At 33.5% G+C, this 14,221-nt stretch overlaps 1 protein-coding gene across 3 annotated transcripts in view; it reads right to left on the minus strand.

The window, feature by feature from the left end:
- The window catches only part of LOC137930964 (netrin receptor UNC5C-like), a 115,181-nt gene that overhangs the window by 54,206 nt on the left and 46,754 nt on the right, over window positions 1–14,221 (minus strand). For all 3 annotated transcript variants that reach the window (XM_068774340.1, XM_068774341.1, XM_068774339.1), the window contains exon 4: window positions 3,154–3,353. In XM_068774340.1, the coding sequence (XP_068630441.1) occupies window positions 3,154–3,353 (200 nt within the window). The remainder of the gene's footprint in view (window positions 1–3,153; window positions 3,354–14,221) is intronic.

Raw genomic sequence — 14,221 nt, forward strand, 5'->3', positions numbered from 1 at the left:
TCTTCGTCAATCTGATTGAAATTGTACACGCCAGGATACATTTACATAGTTCTATAATAATAAACAAAAAAGTACAATGGGCGGTCTTATCACACAAGGCAATCTTTTACAGACAACCATAGTATGTAAACAGTAGAAGTATAAAATAATGGTCAGTTAACTTCAAATCATTTCTTAATTTTGAGCCTAAAATTCAAAGTAAGTAAAGTATATCATTAAAAAACCCTATTATAGTTTTTAGTGTGGAAATTGTTACTTGGTAATCATGCACAGATTAAAAACTTGTTAAATTTTATTTATAAAGTTTCTAGACGATTTTCCTTAACAGATGTGTTAAGAAAAGGTGGAAGCTTACTACTTATAACGGTTAAATAATCAACTTATAACCGATCATCCTGTATAATAAAAATGAATTTGAAATTTGATTAGGTCCGTTAAAAGCGTATCCAAGATGGCGGGCAGGAAATCAAAGCAATGCATTACGTCATTGGCTTAAAACATAACGATTCTTATGGTTAAATCCGATTACGCCTGGCCAAATAAAACAAGAACCATACGGGAATAGGACGTGACTCATAAGATGACTAACAAAATAGGATATAGGATTAAGGTCCTTTTGTCTTTTGAATTAATATCAAGTTTCGCATGAGCGTGCCCTTAAATTGAAACAGTCTGCATTATAAGCTGAAGTATAACTTGAAAGACCCAATTCCGACACGTGATTATAGCTTGAGAATTACATTGTTTGCTCTGGTGGTTTTATTAATGTTAAACGGGCTGTTATAATGATTTAGTGGCAATTAATTTTATGAACAAAGAGCGGGAAAGATTTAAGGCGTGCGTGTAAAATGTGACGGACACGTGGTCTCGGTAACATTCGAATTCGTTAGATTTGAATATGGAATCTAGTTGATTTTTTTTGTGGTCTTGTAAATATTCTTTTTTTTTAATTTACTTACTGTTTTTAAGCTAACTTTTAATAACTTATAGGCCTTCTCTGCTAATCAAAGGTCCACTAGCTTTTAACTTTGTGAATAGTTTATTTGACTGCAAAAAAACTTTAGAGCTTTTTTAAAACATCCTGTATGGTGTGATTCAAAATACGTTACATTAATTTTATTAATTGGAATGCGTTAGACCAATAACTTCTGGCAGTGCAAAATCTGCAAGGACAGATGGCAAGTAGTAAAGAAATTTTTAACATTTTTTCTTTCCATATTATTAAATTTCATATATTGTTTTTAAATCTATACGAGTACTGATTTTTAGATCGAGTGCAGTTTAATTTATTGACAGCAAGTTGGACTACACTTTCGTTCTTTTAAAGCTTTTTCACCTATAACCAATCAACTGTACATAAGAAATTGTATTTAATATAAATGTACAAGCAATAAAAAATATTGTTATTAAACTTATATATATCCATTAACAGCATTTAACAAAGATTACTGGTAAATCGACGTATCTCTGGAGAGAGGTGATAATTAAAACAAATCAAATTGCATCATAATTTGACGTATTTCTGTGAGTAGGTGATGATATTAATTAAAATAGTTTTATTGCTCCGATATGTGCAAAAAATGTATATCTCGAGTTACAAGTTACCCTGTACAACTTAAGAAGGGTAGGCAAATGTGTCTTTTTGCTAATAAAGCAACTCACTTTAGACCCACTTCATGTTAAGTGGGGAAAGAGAACACTTATACAAATTCCGGAAGTGAAATACTAAAAAAAAAGCTATTACACGTAAACTTGTATAGTTTGGAACCTTTTTTGTTGTACCAAAAGTAAACAGCCGTTAAGTTAAAAAAAGAATGAATAAATAAAGTAAGTTATCAATCATAATCACACAGCTGCCAGTAACAAAAACATGATAATAACACGAAAGAGGGTGTACAATGTATGGATGGCATCAAATGTCACGTGTCAATTGTATTGTAATCATATTAAAAAAATAACATTTCTCTTATTACTAGATGCGGGGTTTCGGAACTGTTTCCTGTGGAAATGTTAAAAAACGTCAAAAGAATTTTTTATTCCTTGTGTAGTACGTTTTTTGAATCTAGAGATCAAAAGGTACCAAACTTGAAATTAATTTATGAAATGCCTTTTGGAGAACTGAGATTGTATTTACTCGAAGGTGACCTGACCTATTTCTTTTTATGGCCTGCGGTGTGTAAACAGAGACATTGTTTACCAAAAATTTTCAACAATTTTTTTTGGAATTTCCACGCTCTTCTTTTGTCATTAAGATGTTTCATTCATTCCTCTTTTGTCCTTCTCGTTCTCCTCCATACTTCGTACTCCTACCTTTCATACATCGCCTCTCTATCTTAATCTTCCCTCCAGAATACTATAACAATTATATTTTTATCTGTTTTTTTAATATCTATTTAAGTTTTACCTTGAATCCATTTTTTTATCCTACGTCTTATTCCATTTTATTAATGTTACGATTATCCTCCTACAAATCAGGTCAAATAAAGTTATCAGTAATTTGACAAAACTCGTAATTTATTTTGCCGCCTCGATATTTAGTTTTAAATTTCTTTAGATTGACTGGGAAAAAATGCCACCAGGCATTGGGTCCGCCGACCACATGTTTTTTCGCAGTTTAACTAATTTTAGTTTCTTTTTAGTGACCGGGGTCAATACCTTCTTCTTTATGTCAATATCTTCTTCTGCTTTAAAAGTGTAGTCCAGAGGTAAAAGTTTTCCGATGTCAAGAGCTTTGTCGTTAGAATTTAGGACTTTAAAATTGACTTGAGCCGTGGGACACACCTTTGTGTTTTGACTTCAACATTTATATTTAAAGAGTATTTGTTAGTTTAATAGTATTTTCTATCTGTCCATTATAATTCTGAATAACATCAGTTTCATGACAATCAAATGAAATTAATAATTAATCACTTATTTAGAATGAATTTTTGAATGCTATGATGTATAATAAAAGTATTATAAATAGAATCTAACATAACATTTCTTAGTCTCTGAAAGGAGTGACGGGAATGCAATGATTTGACGTGTTTTTTTCGACATTTATTAATTAAAATTCGGAAAATTATATTTTCAGAGTCAAAATAAATACAAAAATCCCAGTGTAAATAAAACTTAACAAAGCATTAAAATAGACTTGCATAAAGAAGCACGAACCTGTAACGTAGCCCTGGATATGACAAGATTGCCTTCAGCAGATATCACAACGTTGTGATCCTGCTGCAAAGGAGTACCATGCTTCAGCCATGAGACCCTCGGAACAGGAACAGCTTCTGGTGGGGAGCAGCGAAGAGATGCAGTCAACCCAGCTTCCACAGACGTCGGTGATGGGGACATCGAGAATATCTTACGTATATCTGAAAAGAAAATTTTGGTTAAACGATGCATTCATAGATAATGATCTAAACTAAAAAGAATAGATAGAAAATTTATAAGAATTGAGAATAAATAAATTGTTACAACACAAATGATAAAAATATTAAATTAAAATTGTAGAACTTTGGAGGAAAGGTAAGGGAAGTGACACGATGTATAGAAGGAGAGTATGGAAAGGAATGAAGATATTGAGAAGAAAAGTAGAGAAAAGAAAGAAAGACATTGAGACAAAAATATCAAAAGCATCACGAACAAATAAACACCACATTTTAGTATTTTTTTCCCAATTTATCAAACTAAGAACTGATCACTCAAAGCTTGTTAAAGTTGTCGAAGAAGCTAAATGTAGGCCGATTCGGACCGGTCCTATTAGAAATCATTGGGAAAGACCCACGTCCAGCTGTGGACGACTGGAACGATGATAATGTTTAATAGAAAGGACTGAAGAACATCTATTAGGCTAGCTGGTAAGTTATAGAAACAAGTTTACCTTACGATTGACTAATAGGTCAAATTAAATCTCAAAAATTAACACAATTTTTAATTGGATATTAATTAAAATTATTGATATGAATTGAAAGATAAGGTTCGAAATATAAAATTAGATAATAGAGTAAGTAACACATCTAATATTCGAGGTGACCCGCATATCGAATCCAATCAACGAATAAAAACCAAACACAATAGCGCACGGCTGTCACATGTCAATAATAATCCTAACGCTGTCATAAGCGAAACATCGCGAATGAATTCAATAAGTGACGTTATTTGAGCAATTTCTTTGGTGATTATTTGCGGAGGTCGCAGACGTTAAGTGTTGAGATGTAGCGATTTGAACAGAGTTACATAACTACTTACGTTTCTTTCTTTGTTTCTAATTCTAATCTTCTTACACCTGTTTGTCTTTTGTTTTTTTTTTATATTTCTTCTGTATTTATAAATAGTTTTGTAGCCATTCATAATGCTCGCTTCTTTTCGTAAGATTGCGAGAAATTAAAATTTAAAGGTAGCGTTTTGATTGATTCAAAATTCTTTGCGTTTCGATATCTATTTCTTATTCTTCTGTATTCTATTTTTTAATGGAATCAGGCGTTATTTTGCGGAAGTCCGTCCTAAGTAAGAAAGGGACCAATATTTAGGCACTTCCGCACATGTACGTAATGCACTCAGCACAACACGGAGAGAGAACTCTATATTTGGCACTAATCGGTGTAACATAACTCCTGAAGATGCCCCGTGGAGGGATGAAACACGTGTTGAGTGATTTAACGGTGGCAGTTGTGTAATTCGCATTGTTTACCGCATACATTTCTTCTCTATTCTGTTCCAATTTTTTCCACCCGTATTTCTTATTGTCTCTATCTTACCGAATAGTTTTAATACCATTTCTAAAGCCTTATTTCTTTTTGGATTATTTAAAAAGTACACAAACATTAAGAATTAAGAAGTAGCGATTTTATATGAGTTTTGTTCTCTACATTTCAATCTCTATTTCTTTTTCTCCTCTATTTCCATTTGTATTTTTAAATCCTTTTTATTCTAACTTATTCTACCAATAGTTTTACTTTAATTTCTAAAGAGTATCTTGTAGATTTACAGCAGTTATGTTACAATTCAATTTCTTCTTTCAGTTACTAATATTACCTAATTTTAATTATATAATTTTAAAATTTTATTGATTCTGATTTATGTCTACAAAGCATGTTGTACGATATCGATTTCGCGATATATTCTGATAATAAATAAAAAAATCATATTAAAACATAAATAAATAATTATAATATATTTAACTCTTATTGAGATTTAGGTGTAGATGGGTTTTAATGTAGCACATATTGTGATTGTGTGGTTTATTTAAATTGCAATTAGTCCGGTAAATTTAATTACTTTTAGTAAAATATATTCGTAAACAAATATAAACTAATAACACGTGAAGTTATTATTATTATGCGAAATTAACAGTTTTAAGGCACGTACACACACACAGGAACTAAAGGCGCAAAGTTTAAACTCCTTTGCAGTAACTACGCTTGGGATTTCTAATATACCTCGTCTCAAGCCGCCATTTCGTCAAGGTTACCGGATATCACAGAGCGCAACGGAATGATTTATATACACAAAGAGTTCAAAATAAGAACCCGGCTATCCAGACTCACCGGCCGGAGAGGTAAGTGATGGTCATTGGTTTCCTCCTCGGACCTCCAGACGTCGGACATGTTCGTGAACCTGGTTTGATATGTCACCGATCTTGTGAATGGATCGCATGGTGGATGATAGCGCGGTTCGGATTGACCCCTAACAATATTTTGCTGGCAGACATACGGCAAGTTACCGCAGCTCTAGTATTAGCCTGCTTAACAAGAGTTTTATGCTAGATTATACCCCCACAGCCGGATGTAGTTTAGGATAGATATCGTGATGGGAATCGTGAATTAAGTGTACTACCAACTCTGGTACAATATCCGGATAATATGGAATCCAGCGATCCAGCTTCCCGAGCGAGGTTTGATTCGTTAGTGTGTTTTTAGTCACGTACAGGAAGTTAGCGTGGAGTGTCATATGGTGCGTATTCGCACGGGTCACTAACTTTAGAGACTGTTGTCAGAGATGGTGGACTTTAAATAGGTCCTTGCCTGCAGGCAGGTGTACTGTCCCCATTGGTATAACCTAAAGGTTGGGAACTTAGACAGTACAATCAACAAATTAAGAATAGTTTAGAGAGGGTGATATCCTCAATTTTCTTTAAGAATCATCGAAGGGCTCAATAAACTTGGAAATGTCTTTTGTTTCTACAATATAGAAGGTCGTTTTCCTTTTGGTTAGACGCCATGATCTATTCCTTTGATTGACGCTTTTAAAAAAGCGTGTAGCACCACCCTGAATTGATTTTTAAAACGTTTCTTTCTCTAACAGGCAAACGCATTATGAGTTTAATTTGTGTATCGTGTATATTTATGATATTTTTATAAAGAAATCATTAAGTCTTTTTAAATTAGAAGTGCAAACCGCTGTCGCTTCCGCTTATGAATTGTACCGCATCGTCTCTCCTGTCTTCCCATGTCAATCCTAATAAAAAATCGTACCGCGTACGTCGATTGTACAACACAGCCGTCCGTTGCGTCCCACAAGCAATAATTGCCTTTCATTAAACAATTTAACGCTGTTTAAGCTCTTATCAACCAATCGCATATAAATGCCCTGCTGAAATTGGCCTCTAATATTAATTCCAACATCACAACGTTAATATATCTATATATATGAAACAAGTCACATTATATTGCTGAACCTGACTTTTTAGATTAAATGAATTTTTGAGAACCAGCTGACCCGGGGAATTTCTACCTATTAGTCAATGATTGAGCAGATATTGGGCAGAAGAAAAATATATTTCTATATGAATGGTAGTAGGTAGAAGGTTGGTCTCATTTTACACCGCAGATCGGTACTCTCCTGATGGTGGTGGTAAGCAATCGCACGAACTCCCGGGACTGGTCTGGCGGTAGCAGGTCGAAAACAAAATTATTAAGCACAATTTCTTACACGACAAGACGTATGTTTTGTCTGACTTTTTTTTAATTTACAATTATCTATATATACATATTTTATCGACTATAGATAAAGCATTTCACCTTTATCTAGTCTTTGATATCGAGGTCCTTCATGCTATACGCTTGCCTAGAAGAAACCTAATCACTCTTTACTTAAAGACTCGTAAGTAATAGTTAGCTGAAAGCAACGACGCAGGTAGTTTACGTATATTAAAATATTTATCATTCTTTTCTGGATGAAAACAAATCTAAAAATATAAAACTATAAATTGGTGCAGCCATTCTTGAGTCAATGGTATAAATAACTTGATTTTGTATCATATATATGTTTAGATCCTTAAATTTCACTTTGACGATTATCTAAATTTATTAAGAATATATTCTATGTTGAATAAAGAGTCTTAGCTGTATTAGTATCTCAAAAATATATTTTGTAATATGTTTATTAGAATATATATGTATATATATTTATATTTATATATATATATATTATTATTATTATTTATAAAGCATATAAAAAACATATGACGGAATTTTAAATATTTATATTAAAGCGGACAAGACTGGTCATAGTGGAGATTTGCACCACAGGCTGACAGGTAGAGAATGTCTAAAGATGTACTTGTAAACAAGATGAATAAATAAATTATCAAAGTTATGTGAAATAAGTAAAATTAAGTAAAAGATATACTTATAAAACAGACAAATTTACTTACGAAGTGTGTTATTTTTCAAAACAATTGAGTAATATTATTATATTATATATATCTATTTTTTTTTTTATTATTACGTTAAATACATTTTACGATCCACCTGTGCCCATTAAAATGTATTGCATTCATTTCTGGCATAATGTATATTTTCGAGAAAAAAAACAAAGAATTGCGAAATGAATTTATAATTTAACATAATACTTTCAGAGTTAAGAAAAATGTTTCGGAAGCGACCGCCGCAGCTGCGTCGGTTTTCATGATTTACGTTTATATTCGAAAAAAAAAAAGATAACTCAACAACACATGGTGCGGTACGCTTATAAATTTTGGCTTTGTATCGCATAGAAATAATTTATTAAAATAATTTTCGGTAATTTGAAAGGAATTGTTTAATAAATAATTTCTTTTCGAAATAAAATCGTACATATATTTCTCGTATAAAATACCATAATGTCTGAAGATGTAATTTTTTAACCAATATGTAATGTCAGTGATGATATATGAATCCGAAACTTGGTCGCTTGCGATCCGCTTGTCACGACAAATATTTGGAACCAACGTAGAGAGTGTCGTTTAACCTTTTAAATGCCACGAGGACCGCCGGCTACCTCATGATACCCAACAATAGGTGCCTTGAGGGCCGCCGGCTACCTCACAATTTTTCATCTGTACATCTAAGGAATATTATTTAATCATATATTAATTAATTTATTATATACATAATGTGTTATATTCATTTATAGAATGTAAAGATCCCAAATTTTCACATAAGGAAAGCCTACACTTGATATTTCCATTTGGCACCTGGGGAAGTCATGGCCAAAACAGCTTGGCAGTTAGAAGGTTAAGCCGCGAGGACAACATAGTGGTAACATATTAATATAAAAATCACAAACTTCATAATGATACGAGACGCGGTAGCATACTACGGGCCCCATAGGAAGGTTCAACGCCCAGAGAGCAATGGCTATGTTCGGAACTCCGCTGATATTGAATCAGAAATAACAAGATACTGGAGAACCAAAATCACCGATGTAGCTTGAAGAATTGCTCATCAGAAATGGCAACAGGCAGACCACATCGCTAGTGCATCCCATGGCTGTTAAAGCCGAAAAGTTCTAGAACAGTGATTACCAAAGTGGTCTATATCGACCTCTAGGTGTCTATGATAACCTGCAAGGGGTCTACGTCAGCGAAAAAAAATTTGGGGGTCCATGAAATGTAAAAGTACCCATTTACTTACATCATACTATCTTATAATATCAAAACATTTACATTATTTATAAAAGTACCTATGAAATAAAAAAATATTATATATCTTTATAAAATTGTGTAAGTTGTAGGTTGTTGGTATTCGCTTTGTGGTCGCAATACATTTTGAACTTGTAAAAACCTGAGAGTCGCAGTCTCGTGTTTATTTAATGATACGTATATTTTACATAACAGATACAAAATTTTTTTTCGAGTAGTTTTAATTTAAATTCAATTAATAAATTTATAAATTAACATGTGTTTTTACTTTAAGTTTTTAATACTAAACTTCATTACAGATAGAAATTTACAGGAAATCAATATCAGGTAAGTAGGGGGTCTACCCAACACGGGAAAACATGGCAAGGGGTCTACGACACAAAAAAGTTTGGGGAACTCTGTTATAGAAGATCACGAGCCGGTAGACGCAGCGTGGGTATTCCCCCCTCTAGATAAACCGATCACGTGATGACCGTCTCGGAAGATTCCTATGACTTGCAATGCGTCTATCAGCTGACATGAATAGATGGAATCATAGATTTCAGTATATCCTAAAAGACAATCAAAAGATTTTAGAAGCCGGCGATACTTTCTTGTTTTTTTACAATCGACCTTCTTATATTGCATTCTCCTGATGGAGTTTGACTATTATTACTGCTATAAATAGCATTCTAGTATCTCTGTTCATCTTGAATCAAATATTTCAATTTACGACAATAAGATGCGTTAGTCTTGTTTTCGGTATTCTAAGATTTACTCTGTGTCACAGGATTATACTTCGCGCATTACATTTTTGAACATTTTTCTTTTATTGATTCTCTGCAATAGTCATTGCATTCAGTGCTATCTTAACAGATATAGAATTCGATCAAAGAAGGATTGGAAGCTAGGGATACAGAATGCCGTCACAGACACTTACTCTCTCTTACTTATTCTTATTATTCTACCAGAAGTTTATTAAGAAGTTCGTAAATATGAAGAAACCGTAAGGACGGGTAATATTAAAAACCATCTGTGATGTAGTAATATGAAAATCTACTTTAACAGCTGAAACAAACAAATTTAGTAACAAAAATTAAAATATGAATGTCAATAATAAAAACGTAAATATGGTAAGAAATGTGGCGAAGGATAGAAGATGTATGAGCAGAATGTAAAAGTTGAAAGTGAAAGATATTGTGGAGCAAAAAAAGGAAGAGAGAATGCTTGATTATTTGAACGATGGATGAAGACAAATAAAGAACAAAATACTGAAAAATTTGGGAACGAGAAGCTCTCAAAAAAGGAAGCTATAAAAGAAAATACTGTCGTTATATCCTTTCAAGGTATACATAATTCTGGCCACCGACATCTTCAAGACCATTGCCCATAGTTTTAATGAGTGTTGATATCCATGAGGTCGCAACATTCAGAAACTCCAACGTCTTCTCTGCTACCCTTACTGGATTAAGCCTCCTTCTTAGTTACATTCTCTCTTTGATTTCATCCTTAACTATTTATCTCCGTTACATTCTGTTTTATGTAAACATTGCATTTATCATATGACTAATAGAAAAACTTAGGTTTTTTGCATTATTTTAGTTAAGAAATGCGAAAGAAATATCGTTCTTCACATTTACATTTTCTTGCTTTTTGTTATTGTCATTCTTTATTCCTTTTACTGTTGTAAAAATTTATACGATTCTTGATAAAAATTATACATTTTATTTTGCATTTAAAAAAACAGAATTTATAGTTGAAAAATTTATTACGATTTAGACTAATTGCGTTTTTCCGGCCGTATGTGTAGTGGACAAACGTTCGTATTTTGAGGATTTACTGCGACATGCGCTTACAGGCGTCGAGCTATGGGTTGGCAGTATTTTTATACAGACACAGCATATTTCAGTTGAATCGCGTTTAGAGGAACTAACACACTGGCGCGGTGCAAAATGAACGTTTCAACTGCGAAGTGCTTTAAGAGAGCGAAGCTATAAATCTGGCGTGTGCATGCTCCATTACTCGGGCCCGGCCGGGGCGAGACCGCGGCGCTGTCTAAGATGAGTTGCTCTTATTGTTTGCCTCCGTTGCGGTGGCTGAGTGAATTTTGAAACATGAGCGCCGCGTCAGTTTAAAATATGCTTTTAGCTGCCTCGAAGACTAATCGTATGTGAGATCTGATGAAGCGGATTTTATTGGATATAAATATACCGGACTTAAATGTATCGTTTCTGAACTATTGTATAGTGTTTCAGTAAAATTTATCAAGAATCTTTCCAAAGTTCTATTATCCTAAACAAGCAACAAACACGGTGATTATAAAAATGGTCAGTTTCAACCTTATTTGATATCAATTATAGTATGTATAACCTTTTTAAAAATCATTAGTTTTTCAAAGTTGTTTCAGTTGGAGATTCTTCCCGTTTTTTCTCCACAACTATAACACCTTACATAGTTAAGTTAAAAATAAATTATGTAGTGTTTCAGTAAAATTTCTCAAGAACCTTACAAAAGTTCTATCCTAAGCAAGCAACAAACACGGTGATTAGAAATAAGTTTATTTTAAACCTTATTTGATATCAATTATAGTATGTACAACCTTTTTAAAAATCAGTTGTTTTTCAAAGTTGTTTCAGTTTCAGATTCTTCCTGTTTCTTCTCCACAACTATAACACCTACCAAAGCAAAGTAAAAAATAAATAGATAATTAGTTGAAGATCAATAAGAGTTCTTTTTTCTTTTATCAAGCACTTTCGAATTGTCAATCAACATAAAATATAGGCACTGTTGTCCCTACAGAAAGTTACCACCGCCTCAGAAGGCAGATCTGCTGACAAAAGCCGACTTGAAACTCAACAGTTGCTCTTGACAATAATTATCTTCTTGAGTGAGCATCAACATTTTATTTCAAGTATTTACATCAGTATAGTATTCTTGAATAGAATAATGTACTTTGGTCAATAATATTTCTTTTAATATTAGTTTTAAATCTCTCCAGTGTCGATCTGAAATTGTTTGTTTCATTTTATTGTACATACGAATACCCCGTACCATAAATACGTTAGTAATGATAATAAAGTAAGAAAAAACTTTTTTAAAATTCAGATAGCAACATATTAAAATTAATCATTGTTTACCGTCTATCTCTGCAGATTTTGTACTACCAAAAGTTGACTTTAACACTAAACTTATATTTACCCTTTATTACTAATTATGAGTTAATATACTCGCATGATTTATCTTCGATATTAAAATCACTTTAATATTTCTTCCTTTATCGTTTTTGAAGTAGACTAGGATATGTAATCCCCATATATGTGGCCACGAGCAGTAGTAGCCAATTCTTTAGACTTGCGTACCGTCATATATATTATACACATTTCGTGCATTAATTATATAGGATTGCAGTACTTATGAACAAGTTTATAAAGAATGAGCAGCAGCGTCCCCTGCATACTATAATACCACACTGCGATTGTCAACTCGCTTGCGAAGCGTTGCTATATGGTATATGCCCCCATAGATATCTTTGGGGCATGCCTAACTAATGCAGTGGGCAATAAGAAAGGACCAATATTTAGCCACTTCCGCACGTGCAGTGGTTGTCGTGCATGAAAGTGCACCGCCCGCCAGCCCGCTCGTAAATGCGCATGCGACAGACAATGCCAACTACACAACCGCCACCGTAAATTCACTCAACACGTGTTTCACCCCTCCACGGGGCATCTTCAGGAGTTGTTACACCGATTAGTGCTAAACACCGAGTGCTTAGTTCCGAGTTCTTATTTAGGATGGACTTCCGCAATGTAACGCCTGAATCCATTAAATAATGCAGTGGGCGTCTATGGACTGAAAGAACGAAGCGAAGAACCAGAAGTCAAATCTTAACCCTTTGCACTCGAGAGGTGATTGTCGCTCACTACTTCGTCACTCAACTTGATGCGCGGCGATAGTTGTTTACATTTAGTTCCTTCGACGCGTGTCCCTATGCTCTCTTTGTATAGTCTTATGAAGTGTAAAATGTAAGAAAAGGACCAATATTGAGCCACTTCCGCACATGCAGTGGTAGTCGTGCAATGAAATGAATGGCAGAAACTCTGTGTTTGGCACTAATCGGTGTAACATAACTCCTGAAGATGCCCCGGGGAGGGGCGGGTGGTGCACTTTTATGCACGACAACCACTGCATGTGCGGAAGGGGCTAAATAATGGTCCTTTTCTTATGTAAAGATACATTGAGTATTAAAATATAAAAGTTTTGTATGCTACTTTGCGTGTGTAATCATTTTATGTTAGCGGTAGTAAAGTCACGAAAAGCGCTAAAAAATGTCCTAAGTTGCTGGCAGGTCCGCGCGAAAACGGCCTCGAGTGTAAAGGGTTAATACTACATTAGTCTAACCCATAGCAGCTTAAAAAGCTTAGTTGAATTACTAAAGTGATTTCGAAATGATCATATAGGATGACACTGTCAATTAAAAAGGTAGCAAATGTTGGACAGATGGCACAGAGCTAATGCTGGCAGCGTTAAAGGATTATCTTCAAGTCACAACAGTCAGCTTCAATATAAATTAGCGTTAGAACAGCTGCGTATTCTGATAGTAATTTTGAAAGTGTGCAGTGACATATTGCATTTAAAATGTATATTTTGTAACTTAAAAATGATGTCAATATATTTTTTAACTCGACTGATCGTTTAGACATAGGAAAAATGGGTCATTTAAAATAATTAAAAAAAGGAAAAATGGGTCATTTAAAATAATAAAAAAAGAAATAATTATTTTCAGGAAATGTTTGGATATACTAAATAATTGAGATCAAAAAGTAAGAGTAAATTTTTTCATGAAACGTAAAATCTTTAATTATTCTTCCAATTCAATTTCATCCCCTTCAAAGTAATCCTCGTTCGATAAGCCTTACTTTAGCGATACCTTTTACCAGGCTTCGAAACAGTCGAAATAGTATTTTTCGAGTATAGCCCTCAAGATCTTTTCAGTTTTTATTTCCTCAATCGTGTCAAAACGGCGTCCCTGCTATGATCTTTTGAATAGCCAGAAGTTGCATAGAGCCAAATCAGATGAATACAGTGGTTGCAGAACGATATGGCGAGTTTTTGGAAAACTTTTTGTAAAACATACATCTAATTAAAAATCTTATGAGCTATGTCTAGCTGTGGACGACGGCTGAAGTGAGTTAAGGTTTTTTAGTAAAAAAAATATAAATTAAATTTACATAAGTCTTATATAATAAACGATATTCATATAAGTTCTGCAGACATAATTAAACTTTTTTTTAATGAAATGCCTGAAGATGGATACTACCTATTCTTTGAATAATTTTGGTTTGTCGTTGATTTTTAGGA

The sequence above is a fragment of the Battus philenor genome, unplaced genomic scaffold (assembly GCF_028537555.1).
Source record: "Battus philenor isolate CCGP_79_NKW_IND1 unplaced genomic scaffold, ilBatPhil1.0.hap1 SCAF_7, whole genome shotgun sequence".
Lineage (NCBI taxonomy): Eukaryota > Metazoa > Arthropoda > Insecta > Lepidoptera > Papilionidae > Battus > Battus philenor.